At 34.6% G+C, this 16,965-nt stretch overlaps 1 protein-coding gene across 4 annotated transcripts in view; it reads right to left on the bottom strand.

Annotated features, from left to right (window-relative positions):
- Positions 1–16,965, bottom strand: part of PHF14 (PHD finger protein 14) — a 221,562-nt gene that overhangs the window by 52,774 nt on the left and 151,823 nt on the right. For 2 of the 4 annotated variants that reach the window (XM_035020640.1, XM_035020641.1), the window contains one exon: positions 7,381–8,007. The exons of the other annotated variants lie outside the window; for them this stretch is intronic. In XM_035020640.1, the coding sequence (XP_034876531.1) occupies positions 7,996–8,007 (12 nt within the window). In that variant the 3' untranslated portion in view covers positions 7,381–7,995. Of the gene's footprint in view, positions 1–7,380; positions 8,008–16,965 lie in introns of those variants that run through there. 4 annotated transcript variants of the gene reach the window in all.

Genomic DNA, 16,965 nt, shown 5'->3' with positions numbered 1-16,965 from the left:
CTATTTTAAATGAATGAGAAGTATATTATTATGAATAGAACTCAAGGTGAAGCTGGTATTTTCTTCAAATAACCTTGGGGAACCAATTCTCTTCCTGGGTAAATGCTTTTTAATTCTAACCAACTGAATTTTTAAGGCAGACATTACTTATTGAGGACTTTACTTATCCTGAGCACATCTGAAGTAACTATTGACCTGTTATTAGCAATAATTTAATAGCATGTGAAAAATAACACTAATACCTTGAATTAAAACTTGAGATGCCTAGAAAATACAATATTCATATAACCCTTTGTTGAAAAAATTATGAAATAGTACTGTGCTATAATTCCGTTATTAACCCAGAAAAAAAGAGTCTATACCCAGATTTATACATGATACTATTTTTCTCAAGGAATCTTTCCGACAGTAACAATTATGTAAAGAACTACTGTAAGTTTTTAGGCATTCCTACCTTTGAGTTATGAAAAATCAAACACAGATGCAACAAAATAGCTTTGCTCACAAATAGGATAAACAAAAGATTATTGTAATAGTACATCATATCCTATAGAAAATTTTATGCAACTCTCATCAATTCTAGAAACATTTACTATTATCTTTTGTATACCTACTATAACTTTTGGTATGTAATAATAATCACAATGATACATAGTACCATTTATGGAGGATTTAATGGGCCAAGTATTGTGCTAGGCATTCTATATATGCTATTCTTTGATCCTCAGAACATGCCTATTAAGTAAGTTTACTGATGATGACATTGAAACTCAGAAGGGTTAAGGAATTTGCCCAGAGTGTCACAACTACTAAGTGGAGGAGTAGATATTCAAATCCAGGTCTGACTGACCATAAACCTGACACTCCTCAGGCATGTTTCACTTAATTTCAATTTTGTAGAAACAGACATTTATTACCTCACAGATAATAAATATAACAGAAAACATACCGGCTTCCTGACAGTTTCATGACAAGACTGACCATACATCAAAGATGTTTCCCAGGAATTAAACATTTCTCAATGTTGGTAAATAGTTGAAAACAATTTCAGATAATGCCAAACTTTGCAACCTACTGCCATTCTACTGGCATGAAGCCTATCATTTAATCATAAGGTATAGAAATTTCAATCCTATGATATAAAGCTCTTTTAAATCCTAACATTTAAACCTTTTTGCTTGAACTTCTAGTTTCTTTAAGTATTTCTACATAAGATATTCTTGTAGTTTGTGTATCATATGGTGAGAAAAAAATTATAAATCCATAGGTAATCACTGCTGAGCAATGAGAGATCACAACATGAAAGCTTAAAAAAACTGTCTACAAAATTTGGAATGTAAGCAAAATATTACTTCCTCCTAAGTTTTATTTGCTTCTTTATCTGTAATCATATGCCTAGATACATAGCAAAAATATACTGACCTATATATCAGTCTGGATGTACTAGAACAGCAAGTATGTTCTAGTCTAAACAAAATGTGGGTTTAGTGACTTCAGAAAAATCTGGTTTTAATAGTAAAATTTAAGAGAAAAAAATAAGGGTATATCACACATACTAAGGACAGGAAGGTAAGGTTTTTTTTGTTTTAGTGTTCAGTGTGTATATGTATACAAAGGGTGTGTGTACAAAGGGTCTTGGAAATGGCTCTGTAGGGGATCAGTGTGTAGGGATACATGTAGAGTATGTAGGAACATCTGTAGGGATGTATACAGGGGTACAAAAAGATTGGTGTACAGGGGTATGTGTAGAATCAGTATAAAAATGTGTTTAGGGACATATATAGCGATCTGTGTAGAATGGTATGTAGAAATGGGTAGAGAATTGTGGGTCTTCAAATAACTGGCCTCAAGGGCCAGGTCACCCCCATACCCAGACAGGAATCCAGAAGTCAGTGCCATTATTATATGAACTTGCTGATCATAATGATGCATTAGTACATTATTTTTAATAGTACGTACTTTGTATTCTATGGAAAATTTTACTCTCATTTCTAGAAACATTTACTATACCTTTGTATACCTACTGTAACTTTTGGTATCTTTTAAGGTACCTTAATTACCTTTTGTAATTTTTCATTTTTTTGTAATTTCGTTTCTTTCAGAAACAAAGCTAAATGCTTGGTATGTTCCATACATTTGCCTTTTAACATTTTAAATTACTTACACTTCAGGGTTAATGTAAAATATATACATTCTTCATTTAAATATAATACAACTTTGTAAAATCTTTTAAGTTTGATATCAAACTAAAGGCTGATGATTTCTATTTGTCTTTATTTATTTGAAAGAGAGAAACAGAGAGCGAGCGAGCGCATGCACACTCGAGCTGGAGGAAGAAGGAAAGAGAATCTGAAGCAGACTCTGCACTGAGCCCACCACCGGGCTCGATGTCAGCTCAAGATGATGACCTGAGCTGAAACCAAGAGCCAGCTGCTCAACCTACTGAGCCACCCAGGCACTCTTCTATTTGTCTTTAATTTCCTCTCAATATGAAGTCCATGAGACTGTGACAATTAGTTAACTTGATTATGCTCTCTTACCTGAGTCAATAGGTAAAACTTAAATGGAGAACAGAACTTCTAAAATGAATATTCCTATATGCAAATGGTACTAAGTCATGTATTAAATATCCTCCAAATGTTAGAAAAAATGAGTATCCATTGAAATAAACACAATGATTCTAAAAGGTTAAATACAGATAAATGCCTTATATTTGATAACAGAAACAACAGATTTAAACATTTTCTCTTAATAGGTCACTTATTTTAAAATTTAATAAATCAGTTCTGTGCTAGGGACAAATTTTGCTTTAAATTATTTTGAAACCAACTCCTTTCTATTGTTAATTGCAGTGCAACTGGAAGAACATATATAAAAAGCTGTTCGCTGGTAAAACAAATTTTTTTTCTTATATAAATGTTGTATATATGAAAACAATTTTTTTTGCAGACAATCCTACTCCCTGAAACTTCTGTAATAAGAATATCTCCAAGGCCTTTGTTTTTATTAGATTTTTAAAACATACTGGGGAAAAAATAAAATATTCGCTCTAAAAACACCATCTTCCCAAAGCTATAAAAACAAGAAAAATAGAACAACCGTATGTTTGCATTTGGTTACATTACTTGGGTTCCAAAATCACTTGTTACAATGGCTTCAAATTCACTTAAAAGGGAGTGCAATTTTTAAAAGTAAAGTTTTTATATTATATGGTTCAAGTCCAGAAGTTTAAATTTTAGTGACTGTGAACTAAGTGAGAATGGAGCTGAATAAAAAAAAAGTCTTCAGACCATAAACATAAGAAAACAATAAAAAAATATACTACTCTCAGTCTTCGAGTGCTTGTCTCTCAATCTTTTTTCTCAAGATAGTTGATGGAAATACAGATGTGAGATAAATTTTAGAAATTAAACTACTCTTACAGTATTGAGTGTAATATATAGTTTATATGGTAAAACATTTGTTATTGTCATACTTCATTCTGCCAAATATTTGCTTGCTAGGCTCCATAAAACAATGGTTTCTATATTTTCTACAATATCAAATACCTGGTACTGTTAGTTTTTTTTTTTTTTTAAGATTTATTTATTTAAGTAATCTCTATACCCAACATGGGGATTGAACTCAACCCCAAGATCAAGAGTTGTATGCTCTACTGACTGAACCAGCCAGGCACTCCTACTTAAACTTCTAAAGCACTAATAAGTCCTTAGTTCCTCAGTTTACATGCCTATCTTCCCAATGAGAGAGAGTTACCTAGAGGAAGAATTCTGTCTTGCTCCCATTTTTAAGTAAGCAAGACAAAATGTCTTACTAGTTTTTTAATCTTCATAGCACAGTAATGGCCAGCACAAAGGCATTAATGTTTGTAAATGACAGTCATAAATCATACCCTAGAATTATATAAAAGAATAATATGCATACAAACTAGGATTATAGTAAATACAAAGGTCAGATCATTTGAAAGACTTCAAACAATAACACATAAAAAATGTTAAAAAGGAATCCTATCCTACTGAAATTTATAGATTTATTAAGACTGATGTTTCAATCTCTAAGTAGATATTTATGATTCTGTCTCCAACAATCACAAAATGATCTAGTACTGTATGGATTATTTGTGGATTACTAGAATTTATGGATCATCTCAAATGAAATTTCAAATAAAACTGATTATAATAACTGATGTCACAAGTGAATCTACTTTTTCTTAATTTATTATACCCATTGTGTGCAGGGCACAAAACTGGCTTTGCATAAAAATAATTTGAATAATTACTTTGTAATATTAAGGGAAAGAGCAGGATAACAGTTGTTTATGCTAGTGTTTCTCAACTGTTTTATTAGTATCCCGCAGTCTTTTTAGAATTTTTTCCTTAATGCCTCCCCATGAAATTTTAATGCCACAGATACACTGTATATCTGTTTATGTGCTGTATGTATAGCTAGCTGTACTTTATATAATAAAAGGAGTTAAGCTTTATGCTTAAAAAGAGTTTAACTTTTTGATACAAGGTTATGAATGATTAAATATAAATTTTTATCATTTCGTAATTTAACAGAAGTTAAAAATTAGAAGTTATTAACATGGAACTTAACTGTGTAACTATAACTGCTGAGTAATTTATTTATATAAATTATATGCCAAAAAAATCCTATTAAAAAATGGGCAGAGGACCTGAATAGATATTTTTCCAAAGACTGACAGATAGCCAACAGATTCATGAAAGGATGCTCAACATCACTGATCCCATCAAAATCAAAACCATAATCAGAGATCACTTTACACCTGTCAGAATGGCTAAAATAAAAAAGACAAGTGTTGACAAATATATGGAGAAAAAGGAACTCTCATGCATTGTTGGTGGGAATGTAACTGGTACAGCCACTACGGAAAACAGTATGGAGGTTCCTCAAAAAACTAAAAATAGACTTTTTTTAATTTACCCAAAGGAAAAAAAAAAACCAAAACACTGATTCAAAAAGATATATGTACCCCTGTGTTTACTGCATCATTGTTTACAATAGTGAAAATATGGAAGCAACCTAGGTGTCCATCAATAGATGAATGGAAAAAGAAGATGTGATACACACACACAATGGGATAATATTAGCAACAGAAAAGTATGAGATCTTGTCATTTGTGACAACATGGACAGACCTAGAGAATACTATGCTAAGTGAAACAAGTCAGACCTAGAAAGACAAATACCATAAATTTCACTTATATGTGGAATTGTAAAAAATACAAATGCATAAACAAATAATAAGCAGAACTAGACCTATAAATACAGAGAATAAACTGATGGTTGCCAGATGGGAGGGGAGTGGGATAATGGGCAAAATGGATGAAGGGGATTGGGAGATAACAGGCTCTCAGTTACGGAATGAGTAAGTCACAGGGACTGAAGGCACAACATAGGGAATAGTCGATGGTGCTGCAAGAGCACTGTATGGTGCCAGACGCAGCTACACTTGTGATGAGCAAAACATAATGCATACTCTTGTCAAATCATGATGTTGTACACCTGAAACTAATGTAACACTGTGTCAACTATACTTTAAAAATTTGTAAAACATTACAAGATTTAAAAATTAAAATGTCGTTACATATAAACATGTAAGAATGTAAAATTCTTTTACATGTAACAATGTAAAATCAAGTCTTAAGTCACTCAAACTATTATATTTCCAGCAGAAGTAACCAAAAAAATTAAGTAGGTCTTAAAATTTTAGTGAACTTTAGGTTTCACTTGATGAGAGAATATAAATAGCTGCTAAATAATCATTCATATATTGTCAGTATGTTCTCATTTCAGCAACTGATATAATTAATGATGGATTAAATAATTTTTGTAATATTAAATAATCTATTTTTATTCATTCTCAAAGCCTGTTATACACAAAAGCACTGAAGATCAAACATAAACAACATCCACAAGACAGCCAATAGCAGCCAACAGGCACGTGTAGCCACCTTGTGTGAAATAACTTCAAGATCAAGCAATTGATAGAATGTCATGTGATCATAACCATCTGTTTCATTGTTCTGTATTACTGATCATTATACATTTTATATATTTTTTCATGAATCTTAATGACAGTACTTCTTGTGTGATACCCAAGAAAACCTGAAAGAAATTAAATACTAAGAGTAAGATTTTATCAGAAAAGGTTGAAGAGTGGAGGGTCACAAACCCTCTTTTGTTCTTACTCCTGTGAGAACCAATTTTTGCCCCCTTGGAGCAACACTGCCTCTAATGGGAATGCATGGCATATGTCATATTATGTTAAGATTTTTAAAAATACACATAGAGGGGCGCCTGGGTGACTCAGTCGTTAAGCGTCTGCCTTCGGCTCGGGTCATGATCCCGGGGTCCTGGGATCGAGCCCCGCATCGGGCTCCCTGCTCGGCGGGAAGCCTGCTTCTCCCTCTCTCACTCCCCCTGCTTGTGTTCCCTCTCTCACTGTGTCTCTCTCTGTCAAATAAATAAAATCTTTAAAAAAAAAAAAATACACATAGAAAAAATAACAAAATGCGAGCAATGGTTATTCCCTGAATGATTTTTATTTTCATCTTTCTATATTATTCTATAATAAGCACGTACTGCTTTATAATTTTCAAAAGAGTAATTAAAATAATTATGGCCATGTTTATTATGGTCAGAATTAGATTAACCATAATCTTTTTGTCTTAATACCTTACAAGTTATCTAGACAAGCTTCACTGAAGAAACTACAGAATATGAGAGTACAGTCTCATATATCTAAACCTATGTTTATATACATTTACAGACATTTTTAGCTTAGATAGCCAAAACATTTGCAATGTACAAGTGTGATACATATGGTAAAGATGGTAAATGCTCTTCTCACAGTTTCATCATTTTGGGGCACCTAGGTGGCTCAGTCAGTTACGGGTCTGCCTTCAGCTCAGGTCATGATCCCAGGGTCCTGGGATGGAGCCCCGAGTCAGGCTCCCTGCTCAGCAGGGAGTCTGCTTCTCCCTCTCCGTCTGCCCCTCCCCTGTTCATGCTCTTTCTCTTGCTCTCTCTCGCTAATAAATCTTAAAAAAATTTTTTTCATCATTTTCTAGGATCTATAATAATAGCATATGACAAAAGACATGCTCATCCTCCATGTCTTTTTTTTTTTTAAAGGGTAAAAGTTATTACCATGCAAAGGATTTAAATACAAAAAAGAAAAATGTAATCCATTTTACTCATGAATGCTGACATGAAATTTCTGAAAATCTGGCCTCATTCATAGTACAAAATACTTTACTATGGTAGTTATATTATTTGTGGGTCAAAAAATGTTCAAATAAAGAGAGAAAAACAGCCCACAAAGGCCAAAAGCCTATGGATTTTTTTTGAGCCCAAATAAAACTGAAGAGTTCTAATTCCTTTCAGCTTGCATCTTGAAAAAGATTAAATGCTGACAGAACTAGTTAGCAGCAGCATTGTCACCACGGCCTACAGTACATTTGTCCTTGTGGCAGTTACAGCCTCTGCCAACTGTACCCAGCCTCTCACTAACCTTAATAGAGATGTGATGAAAAATCAAGAAATGCAAATAGAACTGATTTTACGAAGACAGGACAAGAAGTTAGGTCTGAAATGAGATGATGAAACATTTAAACTGTTGTCAACAATGCTACTTATGTGAGGCAAAGCTTACCAATTATTATTTCTGCCATTCTGCTCCCACCTGTGTTTTTTAATACCAGTTGACTTTAACAAACAAGTGTCAATGTATCATAAGTTAATTCTTTATTAGTTTTCATGTATCATCCTTTACCTTGGTCGGCTGGCTAAAAATTATGCAAGCTATAAATTAGCTTTAAACAAGCTTTGAATCAGGTTAGAACTCGTTTTCGAATTAAAGAGCCTTCAGTATATTACAAGTTGCTGTCATTTTATTACCTCAATCAATTCTGTGTGGCCTGAGGTGGAAGAAAATGAATGCTGTCTTCATTTGCAATGGGTTTATCTCTTACAGCAGGCTCTGGAAACACAACCACAGCAATGAATTGAAAGCTAAAGTTACATTTAACATTACCAATGCAGGAAATTGTGCTCCTTAACAAAGTTGGACTTGAAATGGAAAAAAAGACATTTCTTTACCGTGAAAAATGTACAAAATATTAACACTTGCTTAAACTTAAATTTTTATGGAGTCTTTTAAAAATTATAGTTATAGCCAACATTCTATTAAAATAATTTTAGATGGTCCTCAAATGAAGAAAAAAATGAAAACAAGGCATGTGCTGTTCTCAGTGTTTTGGAAATAGACAGAAAATATATATATATTTCATCTTTATCTTAGTGAAAAATCATTTCATTTCTTTTTCTTGTGGACATGCAACTAAATGGAAGAGTGAATCAGGTACTGGTCAGGCTGACATTGTTATCAGACTCTAAAACACAGATAAAATAGCCCCCAAAAGCCCTGATGAGTAGGTATTATTACTGTCTCCATTTTAAAATGAGGAAATGAGGCAGAGAGATTAAGTCACTTACCCAAATTTATACACTTACCTAGACAATATGATTTTGAGTCTGTTCTTGAAGCAGACTATTTGACTAAAATTACAGGAACACTGAGAACATCTAAGAGACTAATTTCTCAGGAAACATTGTGCCAGAAGAAGTAATGACGGACACTGATGACACAATAAAATCAAGTTTACAGGCCTTAGAAGGGTATGCCAAGTGAGGAAAGAGGTGGGTTCTAGTGCCAGTACACAAAGAAATCACGATATGTATGTGCAAGTGTTTATATAATGCAAGAATTAGTCTTTTGACAAAGACTAATGGAACATTAAGTTTTGTTGTTTTTTTTTTAAGATTTTTTATTTATTTATTTGACAGAGAGGGAGAGACAACAAGAGAGGGAACACAAGCCGGGGGGGGGGGGGGGGGGGGGAAGAGGAAGAAGCAGCCTTCCCGCTGAGCAGGGAGCCCGATGTAGGGCTCAATCCCAGGACCCTGGGATCATGACCTGAGCCGAAGGCAGATGCTTAACTACTGAGCCACCTGGGCACCCCAGAATGTTAAGTTTTTTAAGGGCCAGATTCATGTCTGATTTTTTTTTTTCAAAGATTTTATTTGAGAGAGAGCATGAGCGAGAGGGAGCGAGAGGGTGAGAATGAGCAAGAGAGAACAAGGCGCGGCGGGGGGTGGGGAGAAGGGCAGAGGGAAAGAGAGAAGCAGACTCCCAGGGAGCCTGACATGAGGCTCGATCCCAGGACCCTCAGATCACGATCTGAGCTTAAGGCAGATGGAGCCACCCAGGCAGCCCAATGTCTGATTATCTTAGTATATCTCAAGCACCTAGTACAGTGTGTAGCATATCTTTTGAATATGATACAGATTTTCATTCAATAAAATCAGGTTATTGTTGCAGACATATTGGTAGGGCCATCAAGAGAAAGAAAAGACCAGTAATATTTCTTCTTAATTTATGTACAAAAAATATGAACTGGACATTTTCTTTCAGATTAGTTTTACCCTCTTAGACAACCCTGGTGTTTTTCATTCTGGAGGAAACAATTTCTTTTTAATTTAAAACTGTATCTCTATTCCAAAGAAATATACTACAAATAATCAAGAGGTACTCATAAATGTTAACAGAAATTCTCAGGGAACTAGACAGGAATAGCAACTATTCCTAAGAAAAGGTATTATTTTAAATTTGCTGAACAGATATTTTCTTATGTCTCTTACTCTAGGTCTTTTATGCATATCTGGGTCATGGCTGGCAGAAATTTATGTTTCAGACATCATTTGTTTTTTCAACAAATAGCCTTGGGCATCTAAGGCAAAAAGTAGACCCTGCACTACTTCTACTGCCATTCAGCAAAATAAAACTTTAAAAAATAATTTTAATAACTAATAGGAAATAAGCTAGCAGTGAAGAAATACTAGAAGCAATTTTAAATCTATCTTAGAAAAAATTATATATAACGCTGAGACTCCTTGTCTTCAAGAAAGTATGAAAGAAATACTCTCTGCCATACATGTTTGTAATCTAGCTGGTAAAAAGAACTTAGACATAAAAAGATGAATAAGAATGCAAAGAAACACCTACTAAATGCCAAATGCACAGTCTAGCAAAGAAATGAAAAAGAAATTCAGTCTCGTCCTAAAGATTATAGAGAAACTGGAACTTAAGCTGAACAATTAATTTAAAAAATACACTCATACTTATAAGAGAGAGAGCAGAGTGAAGCAGGAAGGGAAGAGGAAGAGAAAGGGAGACAGAGCTATTTGGAGTATTAGTATGGAGGCAGATTACAGATGGCCTTGGAAGTCAGGGATAAAACCCTGATGTCTGTCCTACAGTATGGACAACAGAGAACTCCTTCCTGGAGTTTTTAACCTAGAAAGACATGTGAAAAATGGTCTTTCAAAAAGACTGATTTGGAAAAGACTGTAGAATGACTTAATGAGAATAGAAACCTAGATTCTGAAGAGAAAGGTGATTTGGGGAATAAAGAACAAAAGTAAACAACTCGGAGACAGGAAATAAGAGACTAAGGTAGGGAAAGTAACAAAGTTTGAATTAGGAAAAGCATGAAGGACTATGTCAGGTTGAGAGGAGATACGATGGGGATATGGGCCCTTTTCCTCAATGATGTTAAGAGACAGAGTCATCTTGAAAAAATGAGGGTGCTGGACATAAAACTGAGACTTGAGATATGTGGCAAAGATTTGATATAGCTGCTATAAGAAATTTGATAAGGAGCTCACATGTGAACCTAAGTTCATAAATTCCTCCAGTTATTTCTGGCCAGAAAAAAAACAAAAAACAAAAACAAAAAACAGTTACGATGAAACAGTACAATGGATCCAGAGAAAGCTGGGGAATTATAATAGAAGGCTCTAATTTTTTTTTTTTTTTAAGATTTTATTTATTTGACAGAGAGACACAGCGAGAGAGGGAACACAAGCAGGGGGAGTGGGAGAGGGAGAAGCAGACTTCCCGCGGAGCAGGGAGCCCGATGCGGGGCTCGATTCCAGGACCCCGGGATCATGACCTGAGCCGAAGGCAGACACTTAGCTGACTGAGCCACTCAGGCGCCCCGGCTCTAATGTTTTTTTGGAAGTGTAATATTAAATGCCCAAAAAATAGTTAAGTAAGGGGAGAGGAATAAAATCAGAAGGAAGATGAGGGCCTAGGGGTCTTGAGGAGTTGAGGAACTAGAAGAATGTATTTGAAGAAGTAGAAAAACTAAGAAAAAGATCATGAGTTGAGTCATGGTGACAGGGTATTTGACATACAATAAAGGATTCATGGGATGGGTGAAATTTTCTCTATCATAAACAGTTTGAAATTTCATTTTTGTAAAGATATGCACTGATAAAATATTTCAAAAAATATTTACGTCCAAGTCTCACACATATAAAAATTGGTCTGGCAACTCATCAAAGAAGCCTGAAGACAGCATAGGTGAGACAAGAGAGCAAGGATTTCTTTAGAAGAGGCAGTTTAAAGGGAGTCCCTATATGAGAGGGATTTTCTGAAAGGTACTCAGAGAGTTGCCCCTAGAAGTCTGAGGGTCACAGAGACGGAATGGTGACCCATGTCTGTCTAGCCGTAGTGCCAGAGCAGCGGAGAAAAAAGATCAGGGCCACACGCGGAATGACTGCTTGCCTGAGCCTGCAGGGCAGGGGTGTGTGTATATGCGCTTATCTTAGGAATAATAATGAGATGTGAAAGAGAGCAAGATTCTGGTTATCTAGGAAGGGATTTAGCCAGAGGACAGCCTAGTGGGAATGAGGTGAGACCAAGCAAAGAGGAAACAAAAAGAACTTAAGTTCTAAAAATGAGTTTTAAGTAAGGAGAAGGCATCCATCTCTCACTCACATCAAAGGAACTGCAGGTAGACAAGCCATAACAATGAGAGATCACCAAAAACCCACAAAAGAAAGCAGGGAAAAGCATCAAAGTCCAGTATGGCCCCCATCAAACTATAGCTTTTCCAGTTTGAAGCAGACCTCAGCTGGGGAGAGGAGAAGCTTTGAACTTGTTGAGAGAATGAAGCCTTGACATTAAACTAGACTGGATTTTTTATATTAAAAAAAAAAAGACTATTAATACCTTAAGGAGACTGGAAAAGCCATGAGGTATGTCCTAGAGTCACTAGAGAAAAGAAGATCCAACACAGCTTGTTAAAGGCCCTAGGAAGAAAGAATTAAGTTGCTTTCTGTTTGTGTCTTGTCTTAAATTTTTAAAAAGATTTTTATTTATTTATTTGTCAGAGACCGAGAGAGGGCACAAGCAGGGGAAGCGGTAGGCAGAGGGAGAAACAGGCTCCTGCTGAGCAAGGAGCCGGATGCAGGGCTCGATCCTAGGACCCTGGGATCATGACCTGAGCCGACAGCAGCTGCCGAACTGACTGAGCCACCCAGGTGTCCCTGTTTGTACCTTGTCTTAAATTCATGAACAAAATTTATTTATGTCTGAATAAAAATGAAAGACTAGTATTTTAAAAATAGGAATCTGGATAGTCTTTAAAGCATTTAATATGGAGAACAGGTAAGACCACTTCTATTGTCTTATATACTCTTCACTTAAAATTAATTTGAAGAGTTTTTATTTAAAGGTGTTAATTGCAGACTGTAGGATTTTTTTTTTTTCAAATTGCTATGATGAGTAAAAAAATAATAATATTAATTTAAAAAGCAACTAACTAGGGGCGCCTGGGTGGCTCAGTCGTTAAGTGTCTGCCTTCAGCTCGGGTCATGATCCCAGGGTGCTGGGATCCAGCCCCGCATCGGGCTCCCTGCTCGGCGGGAAGCCTGCTTCTCCCTCTCCCACTCTCCCTGCTTGTGTTCCCTCTCTTGCTGTGTCTCTCTCTGTCAAATAAATTAATAAAATCTTAAAAAACAAAAAGCAACTAACTATATTTAACCCTATTAGAGAGGTTCTTATCCTAGGGAAGGTTTTTACTGATAAAAGACCACAAATACATAGAGTATTCATTACACCTTAGGGGAAAAATGAGGATGGAAGAAAGAGTAGGGGAGAAAAAACTGGGGCATTTGGAACAGCTAAATCATAAAGAAAGTTTATCTCACTGCAAAAATTAGATTCATAAGTAGTAGACTTGGGAGCACTCAAAAAAAAAAAAGGGGGGAATAAGATGGTCCTTAATATAGTCATTATGCTGCAAACAGGTTAAAGCTTCCACATTGTCATTAAATGTCACAGGGAAAAGACAGACAAAAGACAGTATCTAAATTATACAGCACTTCACGTTCTTGTAAAAGAGGAGAATGTTTTCTGAAAATATCTATTTCATTCACAATCCTAAAATGACTTGAAGTAAGGAAAAATTAATAAGTGATAAGTAAATTTAATGACTGGATACTAGAATACATTTTAAACTGAATTATTAAGCAATGATTTCTGTTGTTTTGTGGGATATATGTTGAAACTGCTGCATTAAAATAAGGAAATAATGCTGAAATATCTTATATTCATGACTTGCTTTAAGCTATCTATCTGTGCTTTGGAAACTGATTCACAAATATCTGGTAATGTAAATCTAGAAATCTGATCTAGAAACAGAATTTACACAATACTATATATAATGTCTTTGAAAGTTGAGAAAATAGTGTAGTCCCTTAGGAACACAAAAGTGAACTGATAAAAATGCACTGATGCAGCCTGAACTTTTCAAAGTGATTCTTAAAAATTGTAACCTCTATATGCATACTTTAAAGATTTCAAGCCAGCGAACCAGATAATCATTTGTAGCCATTATTGAAGGTACATTTAACAAAAAACCAACTTAACTTCAATGAAGATATAACACTACAACATAAACCTTTAAGAAACCTTCAGAGAAAATATTAAAATAAATTGCATCTTAGGTGACCAGAGTTTAAATTTAGCATATGAATATAGTTCACAGGAAAAAAAGAGAATATATTAATGCTAAAAAAACCTGTAGAAGTCTGAAATCACAAAAGAACATAGATGGCTGTGCTAGGTCATAGGTAGAAATACAGCAGAACAACACAGTTACACATATGGATCTTTATCTGTCAAGGGGCAGGGGAAGATATTTTTTAGCTATAAATTAGGTAATAATTTCATACTCTTTAGCTGACAAAAAAATTAACAAAAGAATTAATCCAAATGAATCTAAATTGCATAATTAGTATTTGATCCACTTATAAGGTATTGTTTTTGAATAAGAGGAATTTTTTCTGTAAAAGAATGCTGATATTTAAAAAAAATATATAAAACCTTCCAGTTTGTACACAAAATGGCTGACACTGCACAAATCCTAACATTCTTAAACTATCTTTGCAAAGAAACTAAATGTGGCTGCTTTTACTTTCTTTTCACAGTACAGGTTTTCAAACTTCACAATTAATGACAAATATTAAGATACAGTATTTGATTCAGCAAAAATATAGTACTTACTGCCTAATGAAAAAATAATACAAGAGATTAGATTCTGCTGGGTCTATATAAATCATCCATATTGTGAAGTGGTAACTCCCTTAACAAAGATAATTATTTCGTTCAATTTTTATGAAGAAAGGGCCTTGAGAAGTTAGTCTATATTCTACACCTTACAGTAGGACCATCTTTAATTAATTCATCTGTTTTAAGAATTACCTCTAGGCTTTATTCATTCCACTATTCACTAGAAAACACCAAAACAGATCCTACTTAACAATAAAGGTATTTTTCCTTTTCCTATTATAGTGGTGTTTATTTATAATACAAAATTATCTGAGTTTCTACATTATGAAAATTTACAATGACTTCAGGAAAAAATCTAATTTGTGAATCACATGCAACAAAGAATAGAAAATACCTATTTCAATATAGGAAAGCAAGTTCCTAAAGCACAGACTCCAGAATCAGGCAGATCAGGGTCTGAATCACCGTTATACCACTTAGGTGTGTAATCCTTCTCTGAATCTCACTTTTTTCCCCACACAAAGGAGATAAAAACAGTAACTACTTTAAAGACTGTGGTGAGGAATAAATGAGATGATACATTTTAAGTGCTTAAATAATGCTAGGCATGTAGAGGTACTCAATAAATGTTAACTGCTATTATTTCTAAAATTATACTTTCTTATATTAAAGATGGTCAGTGTTTTGACCCAGAAATTACACCAAGAGTATATCTGTGCAAAGAAATGTACAGTACTGGGACGCCTGGGTGGCTCAGTTGGTTAAGCGACTGCCTTCGGCTCAGGTCATGATCCTGGAGTTCCTGGATCGAGTCCCGCATCGGGCTCCCTGCTCGGCAGGGAGCCTGCTTCTCCCTCTGACCCTCCCCCCTCTCATGTGCTCTCTCTCATTCTCTCTCTCTCAAATAAATAAATAAAATCTTTAAAAAAAAAAAAAAAAAAAGAAATGTACAGTACTAAAAAATGCGGTTAAAAAAAAAATCTGGTTAGAAAAAAGTTATCTAACATCATGGAAAATGGTCACATACACAGTTACATTAAAAAAAAAACCCGTTATATGACAGAATATATAATATGATTGAAATTTTTAAAGAGTAGGTTGTAGTAGGATATACTACTGGAACATGAGCAGAAATGTGATGCCTATAGGTACTATAATTGCAGGTAATTTTCAAGATTTTATTTATTTGAGAGAGAGAGAGAGAGAGCAAGTGGGGGGGCGGAAAGGGAGAAGCAGACTCCCCACTGAGCAGGGAGCCTAATTCCCGGGGCTCGATCCCAGGAACCTAGGGTCATGACCTGAGCCGAAGGCAGCCATTTAACAGACTGAGCCACCCAGGTGCCCCTGTAGGTAATTTTAAAGATTTTTCTTTATGTTTTTTAAAATTTTCCAAATATTCTATAATGACCATGTAATTTGTAAGAAACTAAAAAAAACACAATGTATGTAATTTCTTTTCTGATTCCAATTTTCTCCAGAAAAGCTGAGTCAGAGAAAATTCAAAAATAAAGAGAAAAAGACAAGCATACATTTTTTTAAAGATTTTATATGAAGAATGTTAATTATATTAAAAACTGCTATTTTGAATTATTATTCTCTAGCTTTAAAGTTAAAGAAAACTCAAAGTCTGACACCTCAATTACAGCATATTTAAGCATATGTCCAGAACAATATTTCACTTGGAGATCAAGTTGATAAGAATTCTCCTACTTAGATAAATTGCTATTTAAACTTTGTAGTAATTCTTTTTTGTTTTTTTCCCCAACTTTACTGAGATATAATTGACATATAACACTGTGTACATTTTAAGGTGTGCAACGTGTTGATCTGATACACATATACCGCAAAATGATTACCACTACTGTGTTGGTTAACACATCCATCATGTCACATAATTACCATCTCTTTTTTTGTGATGAAAACACTTAAGATCTACTTTCTTAGCAACTTTCAAGTATATAATACAGTATTGTTAACTATGTTACAATGCTGTTCTTTAGATCACCAGAATTTATTCTGCGTTCCAAGTGATTACACCATTTTACATCTTCACCCAAAACTCACTGCTCCTCCTTCCTGTTAGAAGTTGCTACTGTAAATGTTTTTAGTTTTTCCTCAGTAGACTACTAAATAGTGGAAATGGCCAACTAAAATTTGGTGAATTTATCACTAAATTATGTCTTAATTATTAGGCAAAGGGTAATATTTAATTTTTTTCAAAGGATAATATTTTAGAAGACAGAAAGTCTCTCTTGATGAACATTAACTCAGAAAAAGTAGATGGACTGGGGCACCTGCGTGGCTCAATTGGTTAAGTGTCTGCCTCTGCCTCAGGTCATGATCCTGGGGTCCTGGGAGCCTGCTTCTCCCTTTCCTTGCCGCTCCCCCTGCTTGTGTGCTTTCTCTCTCTCTCTTTCTCTGTGTGTCAAATAAATAAATAAATCTAAGAGAAAGAAAAAGAAAGAAAGAAAGAAAGAAAGAAAGAAAGAAAGAAAGAAAGAAAGAAAGAAAGAAAGA

Source organism: Mirounga leonina, unplaced genomic scaffold (assembly GCF_011800145.1).
Source record: "Mirounga leonina isolate KUSES-001 unplaced genomic scaffold, KU_Mleo_1.0 Mir_174, whole genome shotgun sequence".
NCBI lineage: Eukaryota > Metazoa > Chordata > Mammalia > Carnivora > Phocidae > Mirounga > Mirounga leonina.
This window is presented reverse-complemented; position numbering and strand designations above follow the sequence as displayed.